This window comes from Heliangelus exortis, chromosome 6, assembly GCF_036169615.1.
Source record: "Heliangelus exortis chromosome 6, bHelExo1.hap1, whole genome shotgun sequence".
Lineage (NCBI taxonomy): Eukaryota > Metazoa > Chordata > Aves > Apodiformes > Trochilidae > Heliangelus > Heliangelus exortis.
Window position 1 is genome coordinate 10992791 of NC_092427.1, and position 25687 is coordinate 11018477.

The 25687-nt window shown below is 41.4% G+C and overlaps 2 protein-coding genes across 8 annotated transcripts in view; one reads left to right on the forward strand and one right to left on the reverse strand.

Moving 5' to 3' along the window:
• ADCY5 (adenylate cyclase 5) overlaps positions 1-20082 on the forward strand; it is a 200692-nt gene extending 180610 nt beyond the window's left edge. For 2 of the 3 annotated variants that reach the window (XM_071746644.1, XM_071746645.1), the window contains 9 exons: positions 4323-4439; positions 5972-6136; positions 8287-8462; positions 12202-12228; positions 12954-13086; positions 14337-14600; positions 14918-15122; positions 15929-16053; positions 17477-20082. In XM_071746644.1, the coding sequence (XP_071602745.1) occupies positions 4323-4439; positions 5972-6136; positions 8287-8462; positions 12202-12228; positions 12954-13086; positions 14337-14600; positions 14918-15122; positions 15929-16053; positions 17477-17605 (1341 nt within the window). In that variant the 3' untranslated portion in view covers positions 17606-20082. Of the gene's footprint in view, positions 1-4322; positions 4440-5971; positions 6137-8286; positions 8463-12201; positions 12229-12953; positions 13087-14336; positions 14601-14917; positions 15123-15928; positions 16054-16768; positions 16872-17476 lie in introns of all 3 variants that reach the window. The other variant, XR_011726474.1, reaches the window with a different exon arrangement.
• The window catches only part of SEC22A (SEC22 homolog A, vesicle trafficking protein), a 37739-nt gene continuing 19315 nt past the window's right edge, over positions 7264-25687 (reverse strand). For 3 of the 5 annotated variants that reach the window (XM_071746647.1, XM_071746646.1, XM_071746648.1), the window contains exon 8: positions 23958-24892. In XM_071746647.1, coding sequence (XP_071602748.1) covers positions 24692-24892 — 201 coding nt within the window. In that variant the 3' untranslated portion in view covers positions 23958-24691. Of the gene's footprint in view, positions 7306-16607; positions 16641-23957; positions 24893-25687 lie in introns of those variants that run through there. The other 2 variants (XM_071746649.1, XM_071746650.1) reach the window with 2 other exon arrangements.

Sequence of the window (25687 nt, forward strand, 5' to 3'; positions counted from 1 at the left end):
TTGGTGTTTCACATCATTTTTTTAAGCAATAGGTTTACTCAGACTTCGGTTAAGGGCATTACTTTCCTTCTGTACTCCACATCACATTGCTTCAGGTAGCATTTTTACATATATATTTAAGGAAGGCACTTTTACAGGTCCCTTAGGTGAATTTGTTTGTTTTCTTGCACACTCAGATAAGGGATAGAAGAGCATGTGTTTTAAATAGCAATGGCTCATTCCACAGAAAGTCAGAAAGCAGGTGTCCACCCCAGGATATCAGCACAAGCATAACATTTACCCATTTTCTGTGTTGTTACATGAAAAGTGGATCTTTTTACTTCCTCTTTAGAGCTTTCATGTGAGATTTCCTTCCCTGTTTTTGGCCTCTGCATCTCTGGCTTTGACAGTGGCCAGCAGGCTCTTTCTGGACAGCTCGATCATGTTTTATTTTCTTTTGCTGTCATTATTATCTTCCATTATAAAATTCTCCATGGACTAGAAGTTGATCCTGGAACTGCCAACCCACCAGCTTGGCTTTCCAAGTTTCTTCAGCTGTAATAAACAAGAGAGTCCTAGTTCTTCACTTTGATGCTTCATGAAGACTTGGCCACTGTGAGATGGTGTTCCTTCCCAATGGAGTCTAAGGTCATGGGAACCAGGGTCCCTTCACAAATACTCCACTGACAGACATCTGGTTTGCTACTAACTTACCAAGTCTGTGTTTTTAAAATCCTTAACTTCTGAGATCTTCACTGCTGTGTGGAATTCAACTTCTTGCATGTTCCCTGGAGTCCAAATGAGGAAAATTTCAACTATCCTTCACAAAAAAATAAGTTTTTCTGTAGCTTTACATAGGTGCAGCTTGCCCACCTGTTTCCTTGTCTCCCAGAGGTGTCTATGTGCTCCTAAAGCAGTTTTTTTTTCTCAAGCAGGGTAAAAAATACCTCTGAAAACTGCACTTTTTTAGTAGATTAATAAATCACTGTGAAATAAATTACATAAATGGACTTGCAACATCAAGTTGCCTGTAAATGTTGTCTTTTACTCTAGAAACATCTTTAATGTACTTCAAAATGACTCAAAGGCTTTTATTACAAATTGAAAAACAAGAACTTAAAGACCTCATAGGTTTTTTTTTCACCTCACAGCACACCAGCAATTATCTGAGCAGCTTTCCTTGTCCACAATATATGTTAGGAAGACAAAAAGGAGAAATATTACTCTCCTGTCTGTGATTGGCTTTCATTTCAAAGTACATGTTTTATTTATTATTTATTACATTTTTATTTATTTAGTATATATTTGTCATGCAAATGGCTGGAGGTTGTGGATCATTTTCAGTGTAAAATTAGTACTTTTTGGATCTGTTTTTAAATTCAGACTTTCACCTATACAACAATGTCCTATCCTCCTTTCTGTATTCACTGGTACCTGCATGTTTTCAGGGCCTCTCTCTTCTGGGAAATAATGTCCTACAGAAGCATTTCTGCATTTCAGTTCAGAATGGACTGGACTCGGCTGGACAATCCAATTTTATTTTTCCCCCTGTGGTTATTTTTCTTTACATGGGGATTTTAAGAGGGTTAATGAGTGATGTGTGGTAACCCAAATGTGAATCTCAGCTGCCCAAATGTATCACATCCTTGATTTCAGACTTTGTTCTCCATAATACATGTGCAGGCTGAGAGCTGCCATTTCATTAGACCTTTGCTTCTGCTGTTCTTCTCTCAAGCAAGACTTGAGTCTTATTAAGAGCAGTAAATGGTATTTGAGAGTACAAACCAATGGGCTAAGCAGCAACAGTACATGGATTTCATTTTATAGCATCCTGATGTTTTGCTTTATTTTATTTCTTTATTTATCTCTTTATAAAGATTTATTTCTATATATAATATTTTTAATGATATAGTTTATATATTATATATAACAATTTTATATAATGCATAAATATTATTTATTAATCTTACTTATTCTTTTATCTTATTTTAAAATTTTATTAATTTTATTTCCTTTTTAAAATTATTTTATTGGAGAACAGGAGAGGAAATCATCTTTTCTTTTTTCTTCTATTTTTGTTATGCTGCTGATGTCTTACTGAGGGAACATTGCTGTAGTGGGGCTGAATTGTCAGAGCTGAGACAGGGCCCCCATTTTGGTCACAGAAACCCTCCAAGGTACAAGTACTGGTGTCTCCATCTGCCTCTGTGAAATGGGAAGAGCATCACTTGTGTTACAGAGCCTCCACGAATGCTGTTCACAAGCAGAGGTCCTTTAGAAGTGCAGCATGGCTGTGCCACACCCTGTTGCAGTCCTTACCTCCTAGGGTTTTTGGCATTTGTTCCCTCTTCAGGACTTTTTCCAGCTGTACTTGTTTACCGACCTAAAAATTTCCCTAGTTTGCAAAGTAATGAGAACCAAGATTAATACAAAGAAAACATGTTTTCATTAGAATGTGTTTTTCACTGATAGCTTTGCTTGATACCTCAGGCTTGCTTCAAAGTCAGGCTTTTTTGGGGATTGTTGGCAGCAGGGGCTTGGGCCAAGATCCACAACAAAGTACTCCTCAGTTTTATTTAGGTGCTTGATTTCCCAGAGATTACAGAGGAGGTTAAGTCCGTGCATACCTTTGAGGAGCTTGGCTTTGAGACCTAAACACGGGGTGGTAGGAAGATCTGTCCAGCTCTGATCTAATGAAAAAACTGTTCAAATGCAGTGAAAACCCTTCTTTTCCCTCCAAATCCTATAAAAGTTAGAGGGGAGGAAATCCCCCATGGCATTTCCCACCGGGATCTGCGAGCTGGTGTCTGTGTGGAAACAGCTGGACTTGGTGAGGCAAGGAGCTATTTTGGTTCATGGCTAATGAACAGAGCCAAGGATTTCTGTATCAGCAAGGTTTATTTCTGAGAAAAAGGTGTTTTGCTTTGTTTTAGGGTGGCTGCGTGAGCCTGAAGGATTGCATAAGCTGCCAGTGAATTTCGGTCAATTCTCATGCTGTGCAAATAAGTCAGAACCCTGATTTTCCCTTTCCCTCTCCTCCCACCTGGAGTTAGCTGGGGTTTTGTGCAAGTGCAGGTGAAAACAGCTCCTTCAAAACTCTTGCCATGTCAACCTCTCTCTCCCTGTGTAGAAGTCACCAGCTACTCAGCTCCTTGGCCGTTCAAACACTTCGTAATTACGTTGTAGGACTGCTGTGTGGGAAGCCATTATGCACTGACAAAATGTTACATCTCTGAAGATGTAAGAGTGAAGAATAAAAGGGAAAAGCAAGACTTTTAATAGAAACATTAGTCAGAGTTAAATTGCAGTGCCCTGCTGCTGCGTTGCTTCTTTGTGTCTCTAAAAATACCCTCCAGTGGCTTCGTTATTATTCATGCAGCGTGCTGGGAGGGAAAGGGGAGTTGGGTTCTGGAAGAAACCCGGGGAGTCTTCAGCAGAGCCCCTCTGCCCTGACACAAGGGCACAGAAGGGCTGAGATCTGCCTTTGCACAGGGGTTTCCTGGTATCCATCTCTTGTAGCTCTGAGCTGCTGCCAGGATGGGGGTACCAGATGAATAGAAAGGATTTGTTTGTTGTTCTCTGTTGTAGAGAGAGCCTCTGCTCCAAAGTGTTCCTGGTTAGTCTCCACTTGCATCCAGAGTTGTTTTCTACCTAGAAAGCAATGCAGCACCTAAAGTGAAGCAGGCTGGTAGCCTGCAGGCAGAAAGCAATTCAAAGAAAGCTGCTAGCTCTGGCAGCAGAGAATCACTGGGACAGTCTGTCGAGAGGAGCAATGTGATCTCCCTCAGCCACTCGTACTTTTAGCCCCATGTGTCTGTGATGCTGAGTGCCACAGATGAGGAGAGAACAGCTGATTTCTCCAAGGGTCTGACAGACCACAAGACTGGCCTGGGCTGTTTAACAGTCTGTCACTGAAATGACACCAGAACATGCTGCAATATGCCTTTGTGATCAAAGGGATATAGTGGTTTGGTTTTTGTTTCATTTCTGCTTTTTAAAATTTTTGATCTAGTAATTCATAGGCTCCAGCTTCTGGCTGTTTCAGTTACAGATGGCCTGTGCTTTGCTTCTCACAACAGGATAAGTGCAGGTCTGCCAGCCATGCTATCTCAGCTCAGCATCATTCCCATTAGATTTTGGTAGCTGGCTGGGACTGCTGCTACGAGGCCATCACGTTCCTGCTCACCCTTGTCCCAGAGCTGCCATCCCCCATCACCACTCCCTAACCCCTGTGCAGCATCTGCACAGTGAAGGACATGGGCAGCTCAAATGCAGGTTGTAATCTGTAAAAGCAATGATTTTACATGTGTATTTAATGTCTTTTCTTTTTCCCCCATGTGCAGCTTTTCCCAGCTCCACTCCAGACTCTTTCTAAGAAGATTGTACAGTCCAGGACCAATAGTACCTTAGTTGGAGTCTTTGCCATCATCCTGGTTTTTCTGTCTGCCTTTGTCAACATGGTATGTGTATTATTTCCTTTTGACCCACTTGGATCTGCATGGTTTTTTACTGATGCTCTGCAGCTTCTGACTCTTACAACCACTGGCTTTCCTGGAACCCTGCCTAATGCTTACAGCATTTGATATCAGTTCCCTTTTGCTTTTTGGGCACAGAAAAAAATGCAAGCCTGAGAGCTGCATCCCCATAGCACTCTATATGCCCAGCACTGATTTGTGCCCTCCTTTTCTGTATCTTTAAATGCTTCTGCTCCAGGTACATAAGCCAAGCCTGAGGTGTAGCCCTGAATGAAGGGCCAGCATGAGGCAGATGCATCATTTAATTCCCACAAGATCAAGTGGGAATTGAGTGTTGCGTAGGCTTTGCCCCAGTTTTCAGCACGGTGCCACATCCTGCTCCAACTGCAGTGATCCCAACAGGGACTGTGAAGACTTAGCTTTGAGATGTACATTTGGGACCAGGGTGGTTTTGCTTCACATTCAAACACTGCTGTGCTGCTCTCAGGCTCAGCAAGAGACAGACTGTACTCTGTCAACCCTGATGTTGCTGGCTTCTTGCTTGTACAAATGGCCTGAAGGCTGAATGTATTTTAAAGAAGCCACTTGACTATTCTCTACCCTGCATGCATTTTATTTTTTGAGGGGAAAAAAAAAAAAAAAAAAAAAAAAAGAAAGGAAAAAAAAAAGAGAGAGAGGTGGTCCTGGGCTTGGAGGCAACTGCAAAGGTTTCACATGGCCTTCTGCTCCTCTCAGTTATGGCCTCACTGAGACATGGAGAGGCTTAACCTAAAAATTAGATCACTACTGCTCTTGCCTCAGCTTCCCCTTACACAGTGGAAATTCAGGAACAATTTTATGCTCTGTTTTGGTTCTGGAATGGGAGACACTAGCTCCACCTCCACCACCTTCCCCCACTGTCACCTGCAAAGAACTGGTGACCACACAGAAATTAGAGCTTTGTTTTCCTACCTAACATGTGATGTTTTGCATTTGTGAACTGCTTAGTGTAACAAGTAGTAAAATGGACAAACAAAGCAGCACATGGAGGAGATCAGAATGGGTCTCTACTGCCTCCTCAGCATAATGTAGCACATCAGCCTTTGAGCCTTGCTGCTGAAGTCTTCCCTGCAGAAGGGCCCAGAGCAGAAGCTTTACAGATGGCAGGGGAAAGTTATTAGCTCAGAAATTCCCATCAAGAGATATAGAGCAACACCAGGACCTTATCACAGACAGCAGGGTATATTTGTATATGCAACATCTACAGCACTTCTGCCTGTGAACCCTCAGATGTCAAGTTGTATGTGTAGTTGAGCATGAAACTAGCTTTCCAGAGTGCACATCCTGGATTTTACTAATGACTATTTTGGGAGAGACAAAACATAACCATTGCACATGCAGTAAAACATAAGCCAGTGATTTCATTTGCATATTTTGAACATTGCTGCAGCCATTTTCCAGGGGATTTTTAATTGCTGCAAACTATTTTGTTTTCTTCTTGTCTATGCCATTGGGTTTAATACCATCATTTTCTTCAGTTCATGTGCAGCACTGTGGATCTTGCCAGCTGCATGGCTGCAGAATACAACATCACTCCTGACCGGGTGGACATATGCCTTATCAGCAACCTGACTTCCAACTACAGCCTGGGCACCCTGCAGGGATTCTGTGACAGTCCTTTGCCCAACTGCAACTTTCCAGAGGTATTGCTTGAAAAAAAAAAAAAAAAAAATAGGTTGAGAAGGGGCTGTAAAGTCTGTGTGATCGATTTCAGTGAGTCAGCAGAAAGCAAGGTTGCTCCTGATGGACAGGAGCTACTAGACACAGAATTAAGGATCTAAAGTTGTAATAATGAGTCCACATTACTGTTCCCTCAGGGCTGAATAATCATTAGGCTTTTATGATTTCTGGATCCTGCCTATGGCAGGAGAAATGGCCTTTCTCCATTAATTCCTTGAAGGAATGCAGAACTGCAAATCATTTCGAAGGCATTTATGGGTGCTCAGTGTTACTTGAAAATCAGTTCACCTAAAAACAGTGTCTAGTCATAGATTTAACCTTTTCTTCTGTTGTTTTATGTCCTGATGAAAAACTTTGCTTATACATTCTTTCACTAGCTGTAGTAGGTTCTGGGCTCAGGCAGGTTAGCAGCCTGTTAGTGGGCTGCTTCAATGTGCAAGTGCAAGTCCTACCACTTCAGAACAACATGTCTAAAAAAACCAAAAATGCTTCTAATGGTGAAATATATATATATATATATTTTATACTTTGACAAAAATATTTTTGCATAGCTATTCAAGACCTTTCTCTGAGTTTTTTTAGGTTATGGGTGATTTCATATGTTGTGTACTGGAAATTGAAAAGGAAAAAGTCTGTCTAGGATGGAGGCAGAATTTATGACAAGGTCATCTGGATTTATGGGGACCTGACTGATCTGTGGCTGATCTGTTGTCATCCAGATGCCCAAGGTGCTACTGAAAGCCCTGGTATCCCACTGAACCTATTTAACCCAACAGGAATATGATCCCTATCTGGTTCAGTGAGTTTTCTGAGACCACCATTACGGTGACTTTCAACCCTGCAAAGGCTCTTTCTTCTGCAGAAAGACCCAGAAGTAGAAGTTCTAGTGCTGGTTCAGGACAGAGGGGAATTTTAGGCAAAGAGGAACAACCATTTTCCATGTTGAGTATGCTATGGCAGCCTTGAGAGAGGTCCTGCCAGTCCGTGGGCTAAGAACTGAGGAGTCCCTCCCCTGACTCTGCAGGCCAGGTGTGGGATCTGGGATGGATGTTGTCTGTTGCTCCCAGTGTGTTTTTAGGAGATGGTGGGAGTGGGACACTACTTCTCAGTACAGGGAATATCCACCCATTTTCTAGAAAGTGAAGAGTCAAGTTACAAGGTGTACAAGTGATTTTTCTCTTATTGAATATATCATCGATTAACTATTTTTCTTTAACAAATGAGCTCAGAACATGTATTTCAACCTCAGCCAGGGCTTTCTTTTAAGTGAAAGGATGGATTACCTCAGGCATCTGATACATTATATTTTTTTTGGCTAGAAATAGACCTCTCTGGACAGAGTGGGAGCTTAAAGCTTTACAGATTTAAAAACAGGAAGGCTCTGAGCTGGAGAACATGCTTCTCTTCATTTTACATCCCTGCTAGGTTTCCCAGGAGCCATAAATGGCACCTAGGGTCTGCAATCACATTTGAAAGCACTGGCATGATAAACATTCAGGCCTCAGGTTGGCAGAAGTTGCTGCCCCACCACTCAGGTGTGGCAGAGGGCTCCACGGCCACACACGTGCAACTGCTGGCAGGAAAAATTATCATGGAGTTTGGGATTGGTTGGGCATTTGTCCAGCCTGTATCATGCCAATGGGTTCATCAAGGGCAGTACTTTCCAGTTGGCCTCAAGTGGATATCTGCCCTGGTGATGTGAATTGCCCTTGGCCCTGTGTATTGTGCAGATATGCAAATTTGAGACCAGAATTTGACCTTAAAGTATTCCAGCAAAACTGGATGATGCTTTCTGCTAATTCAGTAAATGTGTCCAGGGCAAACCTACATCAAAGCTTTGTTATGCAGCTGGAGCCCAAAACCTCTTGAGTGGAAGGCAAATAACACCTGATGAGTGCTTTGCTCTCCATCAGTTCTGGTGTAACACTTGAATCTCTTGTACTGTGAGAGAATCCCACAGGCAGCCCCAGGCTTACGTGTTTGGTCAGCTCAAGTACATAACTCCCAGTCCCTTTCTATCTCTCTGTTTAGTTTCCTTTGGTTTCATTTTTATTTATCCAGCTGACATTCATCTCTATTCTGATTTTTTTTTTCCCTTTTTGTCTTTATACAGTATTTTACCTACAGTGTCTTACTGAGTCTTCTGGCCTGCTCTGTGTTCCTTCAGATCAGCTGTATTGGAAAACTGATCCTTATGTTAATCATTGAATTTATCTATGTTCTCATTGTGGAAGTTCCAGGGGTCAACCTTTTTGACAATGCAGATCTCCTGGTTACAGCTAACACCTAGTAAGTGCCTTTCAGTTTTGAAATCTTCACCTAATTTCTTGCACTCAGTGGTTTTGGTGTGGCATGAGGTGGACAGGAGTGCCAAGGCTGTGATGCAAGAAAGGGAACTGCATGATACCAGAGAAGGCATGGCTGTAAACTGAAGGTTTGACAACACCTCTGAAGAGTAGAATGCCATACTCTTTAAGATCTTTTTAATTCAGAACTTGAATAATGAAATATTTATTAATAAGAAAATACAACTGGAATCACAGTGGATTTATGTTTCTTTTTCTTCCAGAAATGGGGAACTGTAGTTAGTCATTCTCACTTCTGGTATTACAATCCCAATTTAGAAATGTCTCTTCTCAAAAAAGAAAAAACAAATAACAAAAACATCAAACTTGAGCTGGCTCAGGGACGTGATAATTAACCACCAGGATGTTTGGACATCTGGTACATCAAACACATGTTGGGGTAGTGAAATGGTGGTGGTTGACATTTGGCTGGTGATCTCCTGCCAGTTGCTGCTGGGCATCTGTCCACCTTTGAAAAGCCAGAATCACAGCTGTCTCAGCACAGTTCCCAGCAGGACAGTTGCCCCTTTACTTACAAGAAGTAGTTTATCATCACTAGGTCACCCATTCATCATGGTGGTCACCTCCTTCCACTGATATCTTTACCCTTCTCCTCAAGGTTATGACAGGGAGGGAGATTTGGCACATCCAGAAACCTTTTCTCCACAAGTTTAATTTCCTACTGGGAGTTGCACTGTTGTGTTAACTACTTGTGTTGATAATTTCCCCTTGTAGGCAACGATTGTACTTGAACATGAGTCTATAAAAGCATGGTGTTGCCTAGAGGTGAACATGATGCTCGGATGTAAGACAGGAGAAGTAGTCTGTTTCTCTACTCAGGAGCAGGAAACCCTAAACTGGAATATGTTTTTCAGTTTAGGGCAAGAATGCAGCTCACAATAATGGAGAGTCCAGAGCAGCAAAGAACAGAGATCTAGAAAGCATCAGTTTAGGTGAAATATTTGTCAAGGATGATGATAGCTGTGGTTGCCTCTGTCTTGGATAGGAAGGTGGTTGAAACGATTCCCATGTGCTATCCTGTGTGTTATGAAATAGCTTGTGTAGTTGCCTAAATTTCTTGATGGTCATTAACCTCTTTAGGAGAGATGTACCTGGTTACTTCTGTCCTTCACATAAATATTTTATTATTTTAACATTACTGCGTGCCAAGTAATAATTAATGGAGATACAGCATTTACTGACAGTGGCAGCAATCACTTAAATTGTTTTGTTAGTTCAGGCAAATGAAATTATGTAGGAAACCCCATGGAGTTTTCCATGGGGGTATGGGGAAAATGAGGCTTCCCTCCTTTTTTTTTACAGATGTTATGTATTCCAACAGCAGAAGCTATTTAGCATTTTCTAACACAATTAGAGAAATAAAAGCATTTTGTATCCTAAATATAATTTCATTCCTGTAAGTCAAGCACTAAGCAAAATCACAGCACTTAAAAGCATAATTTACATCACTTCACAATCAAAATGTCAGTAGTAGAGTAGAGAAGGTTAGTGTGTTTTCCCTGAAATAGCTTTCCATGATACTCTGTATTATCTCTCATGAAATGGTATTTGTTTCGTCTTGTGAGCTCCATGGGCAGCTATTTATTGTCCCAGTGTCTGGCAGTCCATTTGTGTGCTCTGGGAAATAGGAGCTCAGTATGTAGCACACAGACATCTACATAAGGCAGACATCTACCTTACTGTCCAGCTGTTACTTAAAAAAAAAAACAAAAAACCAACAAACGGAGCATGACTGCATAGAACTTTAATTGGGTGCCCATTGTAGCCACATAATTCCTGTCTGCTCTGCAGCCATTATGGTTCCCTGACTAATTAGAAGTGATGCAGATGTCACTTCACACTTCTGGGTGCAAACCAGCCCAGCATGCAAGCAACTGAAAGGCTGATTACAGCTCACTGGGAGCTGCTGGACCCAAGCACAGCCACACCGCAGCCTGCAGACAGGTGGAGGGCAACAGGGTGCACAGAGCTCCTATCCTGTCACCTTTTCCCTCTGCAGACAATAAAACTCATGCCTTGGGTTTAAAGATGTGATGAAACAATATGATCTTCTAAGTTGAATTCCTGCATGGTGGATCCCAGAGCTTTGCCCAGTGATTTGTAATTAAAGAGCCATCCGCTCCTGGCAATGTCTGTCCCATGGGGGAGCAACCTACCAATGTAACACCACTGCTGCTGGCACTGGGCATTTTCACTTATGCAAAATGTTACTTTAAATACTGGCTTTACTGCCTTTCACAGTCTTTGTTGATGGTTTTAGAGCAAGCAGAACACCCACAGGGAGATGCAGCCCCTGGACAAAGGCTCAGATCTGCCATGTGCCCATCGTAAGAGAGAGTGATAATGGGAAGCAGTCAGTCATCCATGCCCAGGTGGTGATTTAGGGGCACAGGGGAATTGTGTTCATGAGCAAAGTGCCTCCAACTAGATCCAACCTTTAGTATGGGAGCTGTCATCCCCAGGGTTCCCAAACTGGCCCCATGTCCAACACACATGTTCAGTGCTGGAGCTGGCCAAGAAGCCATAAGAGATCGTGTGCAAGAAAACACTGGTTTGCAAAGTTCATGTCAGAAGAAATTCCATGCTCAGAGCTGCAGAAAATATCCGAGAACAAAAATTTAGAGAATCACTGTGCTTTTATTTTTTAATTTTCTGCCCTTTTAGGCTCCCTCAGCTATTTTAATTTTGATTATTTGTGTTTCTGAGTGTGTAGCAAGAGGTTCTCCCCTGTCCCAGAGGACTGTGGCCTGAAACTCTGGAGACAGCTGTGACATTCTCAGGCTACAGATGTATCACGTTAGGAGCCTGCAAAGCTGTAATTGCAGCAGTAACACTACAGTTATTTTGCCACTGATTTTTAGCTTTCCATTTAACCAGTATTTTAGGGATCCATGTACATGGTTCTCAGCCACCTAATACTCCACCCACACTTGAGAAGAAATTCAGCAGCATTAAGCAATCAGTCAGTCAGGAGCTCAGCTACTATCTAACAGAAAGCTCCTTTCCCTCCTCTCACTATAAGAAAATCACAACTTTCATCTTCTCTGGCAGTTCTCTTTATATGAGTGCTTTGCAGTATTGTGAACAGTAAAAGCAATCCACAGAAGGGTTTTCTTTAGTGCACTCATGTGCAATACCCAGGGGTAGGCACAACAACAGAGATGGGCAGCTTGCAGAAAGGAGTAGTGCTAGAGGTAAAGAAATTAAATGAATCTCCATGCTGCAATAAATGGAGAAGAGAGGAGCTATCCCTCTCAAGGTATTAGCCCAAAGCTACCTTTTTTAAACTGAGCTTTACAAACTGACCTAATGAAGCACGGATGGATGCAAAAGCATTTGCTGAGCACCCCCCACCAACATTAAAATCCCAAATGATTCTCTGACTTTTAATGCTTCTTAGATATTTTCACCATTATAACAATGTTGCACCATCACACCAGGTTTTTGTGTAGCTCACACCACCTTTTTTTTTCTCCTCTCCCCCTTCCTGCCCACCCCCGCATCTTTTTGTAGTTTTGTTTTAAAAGGGCTATAGCCCCACACAGTGTTAGAGGTGCCACATTGCAGAGGTGCTGTTCAATGATGTACAGGACAAGCGACGGAGGGAGCCAAACTCTCTGCTAACTTTTTGCTTGTGTTTTTGGTTTGTTTTTTTTTTCCAGTGTGTCGGCAAATGCAACGCTGTCATGGTGAGTCACTTTTGCATGAAATATTTTATGGGTTTTGGTGTCTGGTGTTTGATTATGCATTGCTGTGAGCTGGTGCAACCCAGTGCCTATGCCCTAAGTGGGCTCAGGGTTGTGCTTTTGTTAAGTATAGCTCCTCTCAGAGCACCCTCTTTCCTGTAGGGCCTAAGCCAACTTGCTTTAGAGAGCATCTCATAGAGCTTACACAGGCAAAGATTTTATCAAAATATTTTCATATTTTATAACTCTGTAATTGACATTTAACAGTCTTTATTTGTTTGCTCGTCAGAAGGTATGGGAATGTGTAGCAGTGTTCTTTTCAGCTTATGAATACTTACGAAAGAAAGGCCATTAAGAAGTGACTTATTAGAGAATCAGTAAGTGCAGGAGACATGGGGAATACAGTCTGAAGAGTCTGACTTTCAGTTTTGCCCAGCATAGTGATGGTTGAGCAGGTGTGGCCAGTCTCTAAAAGATTACTTTTATATTTATGCTAGACCTCTTTAAGAAGTTGGATTCAATTTCCAATTTCAAACTGCTTTAGGAACCTGCACCTATGAGTGCTTTTTGGAGGTATTTTTTGTCCCTTTTGTCCCCATCCCCTGAGGGGAAAAAAGCATTTTCTTCAGAGGGTGGTTAGCCTTTAAGTGCTAACTGGGGAGCCTGGCTAAGCTGTATTCCACCATGCTGAGACTAAGTGGGAAATTCTGCTCTTTCCTTGGCTTCAGCTCTCCAGTGATGACACGAGTTGCACTCAAGATTGTGACCCCTGTCATCATCACTGTCTTTGTCCTGGCACTGTACTTGCACGCCCAGCAAGTGGAATCCACTGCAAGGCTTGATTTCCTCTGGAAGCTTCAGGTTAGTGGGTGTCTGCTCTGTCAGAGGAATGCACATGGTCATTGGTGTTAATATGAAACTACTGAGCTACTCACTATACAGTTGGAGTGTTATAAAGTGCCTTTGAATTTAATCTGGAACTGGCATATAACTGGGCATATTAATAATGCTCTGCTCTTCTTTGGTACTTTGCATACACAGAGCCTTCAGCCTGGTTATTCAGTGAAGCCTCTTGTTTCCTTGTACTTTGGATGGTCCCCACAGTAGAGGGTTATAGATCTGAAGATCAGGGTTAATGATTTTGGGCCACTGAGCCTGTCATTGTTGCTGAAACATATAATATTATTTGTAAATGTAGGAAGCTCATATTCACTACTGAATTGTTTGCCATTTCAGTGAGCTTTGGTTCGCTGTGTTCAGAGGTGTAGAAGTGCACATTTGCATTTTCATTCACTTCCTTGTTAAGCATGGGGACTGGCTTGATACCCAACCTTCAGCAGCCTCTCAGCAGGACTAAATAACCAGCACACTGCAGAGATAATGCCACACTGTGCTCCTGGCCCTGGGTTTGGTGTTAATATGGGCACTACTTGTGCCCAGAAGAGATGTTGAGGAATTGTGTGTGATTCTCAAGCAAGCAGTACAGCTTTGCCCAGTACTCACAGCTGGGGAAGCACAGGCCAGCAGGTTTTATAGAAAATTTTACCTTCTGGGTGTCAGGACATCATTCTAATAATAGGTCTCAGTAGTTTGAGTAGGAGGCTCTGAGGAAGCACTGGTTAATTAAAACTCCTTGGAAAGCAAGTAAACATTGTTGTCCTCATTTATAAATGGGAAAACAATGGAAAGGATGAGCTGACTTGTATGTTCCAGGTCTGGGCTCAGCTGGCATTTGTCTATGGGTTCATGAAGCATTTGTTTTCCCCAGGCAGAGCCAAGTGTTTTCCATGTTCTGCCTAGACATGGACAGATACCACATTCTAAAGGGTCCTCCCTTGTTTAATTTAATCTCTAGTTTCAAATGTTTCCAGTTTCAGAAAAAAAATTGTGATTTGCACTGGAAGATGATCTGTTTCTTTGTGTGTACACATGTATGTAAAAGCAGGCAAAGAATAACATCAAAATTCAAACTTCTGCATCTCTCTGGTTCTGTCCTTCATCAGTTTCCCCCTGTCTCTGTTCTCCCTGCAAGTTCCTTTTCAGCTTTTTTTTTTTCCCCAGAGCACTTAGCAAAACAGTAAGCACATCACTGTCTCTCCCTTCTAAACCAGGCCACTGAAGAGAAAGAAGAAATGGAGGAGCTGCAGGCCTATAACAGACGCCTCCTCCACAACATTTTGCCGAAGGACGTGGCAGCCCATTTCTTGGCTCAGGAGCGGCGAAATGATGAACTGTACTACCAGTCCTGTGAATGTGTGGCTGTCATGTTCGCCTCCATAAGCAACTTCTCGGAGTTTTATGTGGAGCTGGAGGCCAACAACGAAGGGGTGGAGTGTCTGAGGCTGCTCAACGAGATCATCGCTGATTTTGACGAAGTAAGTTGCAGAAAATCTGGGCGGACAGAGTGAACCAAATCAATTAATTTAATTGGGCTTTGCTGAGCTCCTGAGAGAAGCTGGCTTATGGGGTCCTGAGTCACATGGAGTGCCATGAGTCACTTCTGACTCTAGAGGTCTTTAGTTTTGGGTTTTTTTTTTCCCCCACATTAAAAGCCTTTTGATTTCCTTGTCATTCATTCAAATACCTATTTCTTCCTACACGTTGAGTAGTGGAGGCTCTGTCCAAGAGTTTGTAGTGCCAGCATATACGTGTGTGTTAAGGGTAACTTTCTTCTTTTGCTCTTGTGAAACAGATCATAAGTGAAGACCAATTTCGGCAGCTGGAGAAGATCAAGACCATTGGCAGCACATACATGGCTGCCTCAGGCCTCAATGATTCCACTTACGACAAGGAGGGGAAGACACATATCAAAGCTCTGGCTGATTTTGCCATGAGGTTAATGGACCAAATGAAATACATTAATGAACATTCATTCAACAACTTCCAGATGAAGATCGGTAATGTCACTGTAATTACAGGATTACATAGAGGCAGTGGTCATCCTGAGCTGGGGATTTCATGGAGAGTAAAAACCACAGATGTTACCTTAGCTGTACAGTGATGTGAATTGTCTTGTGTCTGGTGATTACCTTGTCCTTTCTAAAACATCAGAGCAGTTAGGGTAGCAGCATCAGTCCTGAAGCTCCCTGGAGAACTGGGAGCAGATGGACAGCTGACCTTGGTTCAGAGAAGTTCCTACCACAGAATGGTCTCAGACAGTTTAGTTTGGCTTCGTTTTGCCTGTGATGTGCTCCCTGCCCACGCCCCATGGTCCTGGGTTCTGCCATTCTTGGATGCTAAATTGTCTTTCAAGTCAGGGAATAAAAACAGACAGAAAAAGGGGAGAAGAAATGTGAGGCTGTCAACTGTGGTATTTGTGGTATTTGTCCTGGAAGGCCACCAGGCTGCTGGCTGACAGGCACTCTGCATTGCAGCAGCTCTGTGCTGACTTCCCAGTGAGCTTGTCAACCAGATGGCTAATAAACCTTATCCTGGTACCATATCTGGTACTGGGAAGTAGCTCTGGATTGAGCAGATCCAAACCTGTGCTTCCAGTCAGACGGGCAAAACAGATTTTTTTTTATTTTACCTGATTCTTTCCCCACAGTTTGCATGTATGTTTACATGTTAGGGTAAAGCACAGCTAGAACCTATCTATGGACCTCAGAATGTTTTTTATTGTCTGAAAAATAACTTGCCTCAAGCTTCATGTGGTTCACACATGATGGATCTGATCATTGTGGGATTTCTCCTCTCCTTCCAGGCCTCAATATTGGTCCTGTGGTAGCTGGGGTGATAGGAGCACGCAAACCCCAGTATGACATATGGGGCAACACAGTGAATGTAGCCAGCAGGATGGACAGCACTGGTGTGCCTGACAGGATTCAGGTAAGGCATTAACTGGAAAAGTTACATTGCCAGCTCTGTGCTATTTATAGGCTTTGAAACTTAATTAGAATTTTTTATTTCTTTTATTCCTTCATGTCATTTGCGCAGTTCTGATAGAAAAGCTGACTGGGGAATGCTAATTGTATCATCAAGTTTTGCCTTTTAATCTTCACCAACTTTGCAGCATTTGGTGAAAAGCATGCAACCTTGGCTCTGTTTTTTTCCCCAAGTACCTTACCAGCACTGTGAGCACAGCCCTGCTCACCCACACGTGCTGCCAACTTTGCTGTTCAGCTACGTGCAGCTGGAGGTTGTTTTATTTTTCCAGGGGCTTGATTCAGAAAAGTGTTTCTGTAATTCACTTCTCTATTCACAAAGCCTGTGTTGAGAGGCCAGCAAAGATCCAGACCTCAGCAGGATGGGGACATATAGCCAGGGAAAGAGGATGGTTTACCAGCTTGATGGAAACTGTCTTGTAATCAAACATCTCCTTGGCCTTCAGACAGGGACCTTTCCAGTGATTTAATTCCACTGTCCTGCTCTGAGCCGATGTCCACAGTAACAAATTGTCATTCCTTGGGAGAGTACTGAAGGGATGTAAAAAATAGAGTACCTGATGTAAAACCCAGGAGGGGAAGCCAGGCTGTTTCTTTCCAATTAAACTGTCAGTTAACTGGATCAATATTTATCCAACACCCTTTAAACTTTCCCACAGGATGGTCTGTGAACCATTTCCATTCTAGTTAAGCAAATCAGCACAGCAATGCTACAGCAGTAGGAAGCCAGAAATGGAAATATTTAAAGCCACCTGGAAAAGGGTGAGAAAATACATTGTAATAAATAAATATCTCAGGAAATCTGGTCTTTACACTTCTGTTATTTTCAGAGCAAGTGATTATTTTTGAATGGTATCTGCAGAAAGAATTTAAATGCTGTCTGGCTGATTATATTTGGTTGGTCTTTCTCATGGCCCACTGTCTTCTCCATCATAAAAACAAATGCCTGAATGACTCCTTCTGAACTGTACATCCACTGTGTAATTTCTAAGTTGGTTTTGAGGACTTTTTAAATATGTTTAGCCCGTTTTCCTACTACCACTTCACAGATATAATAAATGCATCTGAGTTGACTTGACCTGCCAGGTGCATCTTTTAAAATGTGACGCATTGGTATCTTTTTATCTTGTGACCTCCTGGAAAACAAAGTGGGTTTTCCCCTAGTTGTGTACCCTTACTTGTGTAGTTTCTTACTTTCTAAAGGCTATGATTGTGCTGCAACTTGTGCTCACTATGCAAAAGTCGACTGACTTAGAAACAAAATAGTTTATCCTATTTCAATTTTGTCCATGGATTACTCCAAAAGCCACCAGAAGACTGTGTGGGAGGCATGACAAACATACGCTTACTCTTTTTTCATTCTGCAGGTGACCACAGACATGTACCAGGTTTTAGCAGCCAACAACTATCAGCTGGAATATCGAGGGGTCATTAAGGTCAAAGGCAAAGGAGAAATGACAACATACTTTCTAAATGAAGGGCCTCCAATTAGTTAGCACCGATGGCAGCATCACTCAAAGATGGAATTTGCATTACCCAAGACTGTGAATCAGAGAAGTGAAGCAGTGAAGCTGATAATGCAGCACAGCTGAAATTTCACACGGTGACTCTAGAGCTGGTATCAGCAAACTCTTTGGCCACCCATCCTGAGAGGCAAGCAAAAGAAACCACCTTGGAGTTGTTCCTGGCCGAGTGCTGAATCGACCAAAGATGTGTGCTACAGAGTTCACAGATAAGACATGCATTTGGCATTTTTAAAAAGGCTGCTACCACAGGATGATATAAGGAGCTATTTAAGTATTTATTGACACAACACAACATTTACTTGGTTGAAGGAATGTATGATTCACTACAAAGCATTACTTTGGAACGGATTTGCACTCCCTTGTTTCCATCCCATACTGCCAGCTATTTGAAGTGTACCACTGTGCTTTTATTAGCTGTTTTGAATGGGCTTTCAAAAGTGACACCCTCTGTTGCAGCACACAAAAAAGGCCTTTTAGAAGGGCATTGGTCATGTTTTAGTGTGAAAGACATCGCCCCTCAGTTCCCTTCTTCTACCTGGCTGAATGACTGCTTTTCTGTGAGGGGCTGGCAAATCTGATGAAGGAGAAGATCAAGATAAAGAAAGATGGCTCTACAACCATATTTATTAAAAAGTCTTCTGTGCTCTTCTTTGGTATATATCAGTTTACATGGGAAAGACTAGATGTAAACAAAGAGACACTTTGTGGGGGGAATTCCCCTGAAATTTGTGTGGGGTTTTTGGTTTGTTTTTTTTTTCTTTCTTTCTTTTTTTGTATTTTTTATTTTGTAATATTGAAAACATGGAGATCTAACAGATATACCAAATTCTATATTTTGTAAATTATAAATATAAATTAGAAGGCAGGCTGTTGACACCAAGGTGTGGTGGAAGGTGTATATAACCCATAGACTTTTGTGTAATTTTTTTGTGCATAATATTCTGAACACAGACTTGGCAGTTTTCAGATTATCATTATACAATCAGCCAACAACAAACAGGTGAGTCTCCAGGCTGAATAAGACACACTTTCAAATGAATATACAGAAAAATCTACAACCCCAAAGAAGAGGAAAAAACTAAAACGTGGTAGTCACACAATTGTTCCATGCAGCATTCAAGGAGAAGGTGGCACCTTCACAAATGGAAACAGGACCTTTGAGTTTTAGCTACTGAGATGGTAGCAAACATTTTATAAAGAGCTCTAAGCAAATCTTCTAACTCTAACAGGAGCTCTTATAAGAAGAGGAAAAAAAATAAGCTCATTTGAACTTTTGTTTTTTTAAAAAAACATTTTTCATAGATGGTCTTCATAGAATCCTGCTGATATGAGAGTTGTCTGATACTGTAACTGCCATTTGACATTACAAGGAACTCTGTACTGCAGCATCAAGTTGACTTTCCAGTAGTTGGCACTTTTTTAAACTGAATCACAGATTTTTAGTCTTCAGGAATTGGGTGATGTTCAAAAAAGGCTGTGATGGCAAATGTGTATGTGAGGTAGTTGACCTTGAAATACAGTGCCATTGATATTGCGTTGGACATCTTCATCACCAGTGGGGAGATTATGAATAGTTCACTGTTACCATTTATGTACCTTTTTTAACTATTAAAGAAAAATCCCTTGATATTTTATTAAAAACAAAATGAATTAAAAAAAAAAAAAAAAGCTATATTTTTTATATTCTATGATGGGAGAGTTTTGATATTGAATTTGGCTAGCACTAAAAATTACTCCAATCTTTTGACATTTAATAAAGTTCTTTTCCAGTCTTCTCAGGGCAGCATTATTGTAATATTAACAGCTTAATGATTGCACTATGGTGGTGGTGATTTATTTTTTCCTACTCAACAATGAGAAAAAGTGATAATCCATGGGCCTGTCTTAATTAATTTGCCATAATGCTAAGCATAACCCGAGCATGAAGCCATTTAAACGTGAGCTTAAATGGCATCACCCCTTTCCTTCCCCCTTCCACTAGGAAACATCTCAGAAAAAGTATAGTATATTGACTTCTGTAAAACTGCCAAGTCTGCCCTTGTACTATACTTTTGCTCCTTTACATCTTTCCTGGTTTGCAAAATACATAAGTTGCATCATGCTGTTACTCCCTTATCCCTTGCCTCCACCTTCCATCCCTTTCACCCTCTCACTGAGTTTCATTACCCTTCATGCCATCCACTCAATTTTTAGGTTTGCTTTTGGCTTTACAAGAGTCTGCAGTCTTCTTAACTTTTGATTCATCTTATGGAACTGTGTTGTCAATGAAAATTCAAGTCCCCAGTATCTCTAGCTGTGATTGTTGACAGTGTGTCATGATCATTTCAAGGGGTATTCACACACTCTTTACTCTGGCTCTTGCAAAAATGGATACAGTTATGATTTCCCATGGAAATTGAAATCTATTTAAGTAATTTAACTATATTAAACACTGTTTCACTGGTAAAGTGTCTCTGTTTTATTTTAGCTGCATCTGGCTAGTGAAGAAAGCAGGCTGAAGTTGTTTAGGAGCTTTTGCACATGGGAACATCCAGCTCCTGATTAGCAATGGGTTGGATGTCAGCGTGGAGCACACGGGCACTGCACAGCACCCAGGCACAGAGCCTCAAGACCTTGTTTGTGCAGAAAACATCCCCTGGGTCCCTCTGTGCACCCACTTGCCTTGAAACATTAGTCTCAGGAGAGCTGACAAAGCCTTGCTGTGGCCATGTGGTGAAATACATTGCTAAAACTGAACAGATTTTAAAAGAATTCATTTTTCTGTTCTGTTAAATAAATTTAAAAAAAAGTGTATTTTGAAAAGTACAAGACCTTCGCCAAAGAAATTCCCAGGTACCCTGGAACTTGTCCTCTGAAGGACACCTGGAGGAGGCAGCAGGGTTTCAATCCTGCAATGTAATGCAATGGTTTCAATCTTTCTAGGTAAAAGCCGCATGTAACTACACCAAATAGCAGAAGCCTGAAGTGTAACAGAGAAACAAAAAGCTCCAGCTTTAAATTGACTTTTTTAGTTCAGGAGACTGTACACGGGCACCTGAATGAATAAACCCTGAATGACTTACAATCTGATATTTGTTAGAAGGGATTTTACAAGTGTACTTGTAAAACAGGGCTACATTAAGAAAAAGCCACAAAGCACTTAAAACGTCAGTCTTTAACCAAGAGGGTGAAGAGCTATTTAATACTTTGTATGTTCTCTGGCAGGCACTGGGTGCTCAGCATCACCCAGCTGGGAGGCAATGATGGTTCAGCACAGCACTGGCAGCATTTGAATTCAAAGCCACAGCAGAGCAGCTGGAAAGAGCTTCCCCTGGCAGCAGTGGCCCCCGGAGATCTTTAGAAACAGAGGATTCCAGATACAAACAACTATTGCCATCTACTGGGAACAGACCCGCACAGCCTTAGCCGGGAGCTGTTAGCACTGCTCCTGCTCCTCACTGCCAGGGCGCCCTTGGAAGGCTCCAGAGGAGACCTCTTTGCACAGTGCAGCCAAAGTTCCAACATAAAACACCTGTTCTGTGGCAGCCAAGCCATCTTATTCTGCTCCTTTACCTGGTCTGGCATTGGGTACCTTGAGTCCCACCAAACCCAGGATGAAGCCCTCGCCAACCCTGCAGTGTGTGAGAATCAGGGTTTCAATCCATGGGAAAAAAGCTGAGAAATTCCTGTTCTTGCCACCTGACACTCTCCTGTCCTTCAGTGACTGTTCCCATTTGGTCTGAAACAAAATACACCCTTGCTCTCCTTTTAGCTGCCCAGCAAGGAGCACAGCACATATCCATGCTTGCAGAGACAGGGAGAGAGCACAGTAAGAGAGCCATCTTAATGCTACACACCTCCTGCTAGGAAACAGAGCTTCCCACAAGCTGACTGAAGAACCAAAGCAATGCAGACTGCATCCTGAAAAGGGCAGGGGGAAGCCAAAGCAGAGCTGGGTCTTTGCAATTTAATTTAATGTCAGATTAGTTATGACTAATCTGAAAAGTTGAAAGCAGGCACCAGTTGAAAGCAGGCACCAGCTCTCCACAGCCAGGTGAACATTACCCAGCCAGTAATGTCCTAAAATCCTTCTCTCTTGCTCTCATGGCATTCCCCCAGCAGCTTCAGTACAAGAGGTGAAGAAGCTCTTGTTTGCTTTCAAGCTTTGAGTGGTGCTTGACAAGTCGGGTGTGTTCTTCAGCTCTGCTCAGCATACAGGTTAGGGGGCTAATCTTACAGCAGCACTGCAGGGCATGTAAACAGTGACATCTTATCCAAAGAAAAATAAGACATTGTGGGTGTTGGATGGACCCGTGCCAAACTTAAAGAGGCTCACTTCATAAATACAGCATGAAGTGAGTTCTGCTTCTACCAAATCACATGGAGAAAAATCAAACCAAGCAACTATGAACGGCCCTGAGCAATTCAAACCAAAGCATGTTGTTCAACAGGGTAGTAGTCATCATTCATAACTCCATCTTCATCACTCTAATAACTCAGGAATCTGGTCAAATCAGCAGGGAAGCACCTACCATTTCTCTGAATGCTGAGTTTGTATAAGTAAGTGGGAAATATCAGGAATTTCTGGGAAATTTGCAGTTCCAACTTGGCCTAGTGTGTCTTGTTTCTCATCTCACACAAAATTTCATCAAGTTCTAATAAAGTCAAACTAAAGTAATATGTTCAAAAGCCATGGTTTTAGCACCTAGCAATATCAGGTAATGAAGAAAAGTCATCCTCATTAACTTTTCATTGTGAAATGGGATTTTTATCAGTGCCTTAAAAACAAGAAAACAAAACCCCAACTGTCTTCTGTGACACTGAGAGTCACATTTCCTCATTATACCTGCTAATCAGCAATTAAATTAATGCCAGCATAACAAGAATGAAATAATGGCTCCAGACATTATGACAAAGGAAGTTTTCATTCCTTAAAAATGCATCTTTAGGAACAACAGGAAGGGAAAGAGTCTCAGAGAAAACAAGATTCTCTGCCAACATATAAACTGAAGAAATGAGGCAACAGAAAATTCTCCATGTGCACAACAACCTAAATTAAAAACTAAGCAGTACTCCAGGCATTCCTAACAGCTTCCCAGCCCATCAATGGAGGTGAAGTGAAAAGATAGGTATAAGGACTCTTCTAGACTTTACAAGCAAGACAAAACCTGGCTTTATACCTGACTAGCTGTATTTTTCAATAACTGTCTTAAAATGGTAAAGGACTGCTTTTCACCTCTCCTGGTGCTGAGAGTTCAGAAAAGTGCCCCAAATGCTAACACAACCAAATGTCTCAGTGATAAGCAAAGACTGGTTTCTCTTCTGCTGGATTTAAAAAATACTCATAGTATAAATATTTCCTAAAATTCTTGTCTGCTTCCATCCAGTCCTTCAGACCTTTCCTCTTCCTTCCCCAGACAAAAGGAGACTGTGTTCATTAATGCATTCTTCTTGTCTCTTTCAAAATGGGGAGGGAAGAGTTTAAGTACATCATCAACACCAAACTTCAAGGCTGTACATCAAGGCATCTTCAAGGTCTTAATTTCAGACAAGAGTCTGAGAAACACATTATGAAGATTATGGTATGTATTGTTCCCATTCACTCTGGATTACAATTCCATCCTCTAAGTCTTCTTGGTTGTATTATGCATCATTTTCTTGACTAATACCACCTATTTAAAGAGAAAATAAAATATCTAGATCCTTTCTTCTTGGTCATAATATGACAATAAATAATTTACTGCAATACATAACATTTTGGCATTATGAGCCTAAAGAAATTTGCCTGGAGCAATACATCCCAGCACAGCAAAGCTCTGTCAATCCCCAGACTGAACACCACAAGCAGCACAGCAACCCCCTGCCATTAAAGGCTGCTTTTTTTTTTTTTTTTTCCCCCCCAGCATTTCAGTGAACCCTTACATTATTTAAATCTATCTGTATCTACCTATTTGTGAAGTACAAAACAACATAAATAACTGTCTTATAATTGTAAAAAAACCCCACAACACAACAGTATAACTGATGGTCGTTTGCTATTTGCTAACTATAAGGTTGCTACTCTATTTTCCAAGTGTTTTGGGTTTGATAGTTGATCCACAAACTTCAGGAGCAGACAGCAGTTCTCTCAAACACAAGTCTAGGTCAATGTGGTTCAATTCTATGCCAGCATAAAAACTCCCAACCCATAAAGCCAGAAGAATAAACAAAATCCCTGGTCTTTTCTTGTTTAAGCTAATCAGACTGATTTATTATTTTCTCATCACCAGTTGTTTTATCTCAGGTTTGAGCTAACTATTCATCCATTCCTAAAAGTATATAAAAAGAACAGTAGTCCAACAAGTACAAGTCACTTCATTTACTCACCAATCCATTTCCTTTAGACCTTCCTTTCAGAGTTCAAACAAAGGAAGTGTGCAAAATCCTGTCTTAAGCAGCAGAACATTTTGCATAATTACTAAAAAGAAACCCTGTACTCATAGATCACCTTCAAAGGATAATTAAAAGGAAATCATCAATTAAAAAATGTTGAAGTATTTATAACACTAGACAGAGGACCACGGGTATCATAGAGCTGATCCCCAGAAAGTTTCCGGGTTACTTTTTAATTAAGAAAACATTCACATATATGTCAATGTGAAACAAAACATTCCAAAAATTTTTATCTTATATATTCCAAATGTAGTTTGCTAGTATGCAATAGCACTACTATTATTATTTTTTAGCCTATATTCTACTGCCTCACAAAGGCAAAACTGACTTTGGAAGTTAAGAGCTTGCATGATATGCCAAAGATATACTCTGTACATTCTTCCTATTAATAGACTTTTTAATTAAGCTTTTTTCATGCCACCAGAAAAAAATTCCCCAACCTTGGTGTGCCTATGTATATTTCACCACATGGATAAGATCAGTTTTCTTGTTCTAGTCCAGTATTTTTACATATTAAAAAAAACCAAAAAAAAGAACAAATTAAAAAGCCCCATCCAGACAGTTTCTTCTTCTGGAGAACAGCTTTACATTCCTGAGAGTAAGTATCTGTTGGAACAAGAGTGCCTCTAAATGTCCCAGGACTTGTCAGACATTGTAATCAGGGGACTTTCCCTGTGGTTGTCGCAGTCGAATTTGTAAGGTAGAAAATGCTCCCACAGTCACATGAAAGAAAAGCTGCCAGAGGTTGCGTAGTTCATACAGATACATGTTACACAAGCAAATCAACCCAAAAGTCAGGAAGGATTTGGCATTCCTCCAGCCTGTGTAGTATACAAACAGGTAACACTGTCAGGAAGAAAAAAGAAATCAGGTTACTGTATGGAAAATAACCTCCACTGAAGAAACATTAGCCAGTCACTTAAAAATTGCAAACCCAAAACACGTAACACTCGAAATCGAAGATTCAAGAACCACATCAATTTAACTGCCATGGAAGGCTGAAAAGTACCTGATACCAATACAAGGTCATATTTTGCTCCCATTAACCCTGTATGAGATTAATTCTCTCACAATAATTGATTACAACCTGCAAGAGTAAGTGGCTCATGACAAAGGAAAGTGAACGTTCTTGACGATCTCTGGTCAAACTATCCCCTGTTCCACCCAAGGAATGGAGAAGGAAGAAGAGCCAGTGTCAAGCCTTCTTCAGGCAAAACAGTGGCAAGAACTGGGAAAATATCAGGAATTTTCAGCACAAGGCAATTGCCCAGATATTAGCTAAGTGTCCTGCAAGAGTTATGCAGAGAATTAACTGGTAGATGCAGAAAAATACTCACTGTCCTTATTCAGGCAGCACAAAGATCACATTTGGATAGAAATACACAACTCAACTGGAGTTCTACCACTTTCTAAGGGTCAGTTTATGCACTGTGGAATAGCTGCCCAGCTTCCCACTCTGCCTTCTTCATACCACAGCTGGAAATCTACTCAAGTCTCTCACCTCAGCCCTAGAAGGATGTAGCTGTCCAGTAAATGTCTGTGCACATTATTTTTACTTCCACTATTGTTCAGAATACTTGACTTCCAGAAAAAAATTGTTTGCCCCCCTCTGGATTCTAGCCATTTCCATCTGCTGAAGAA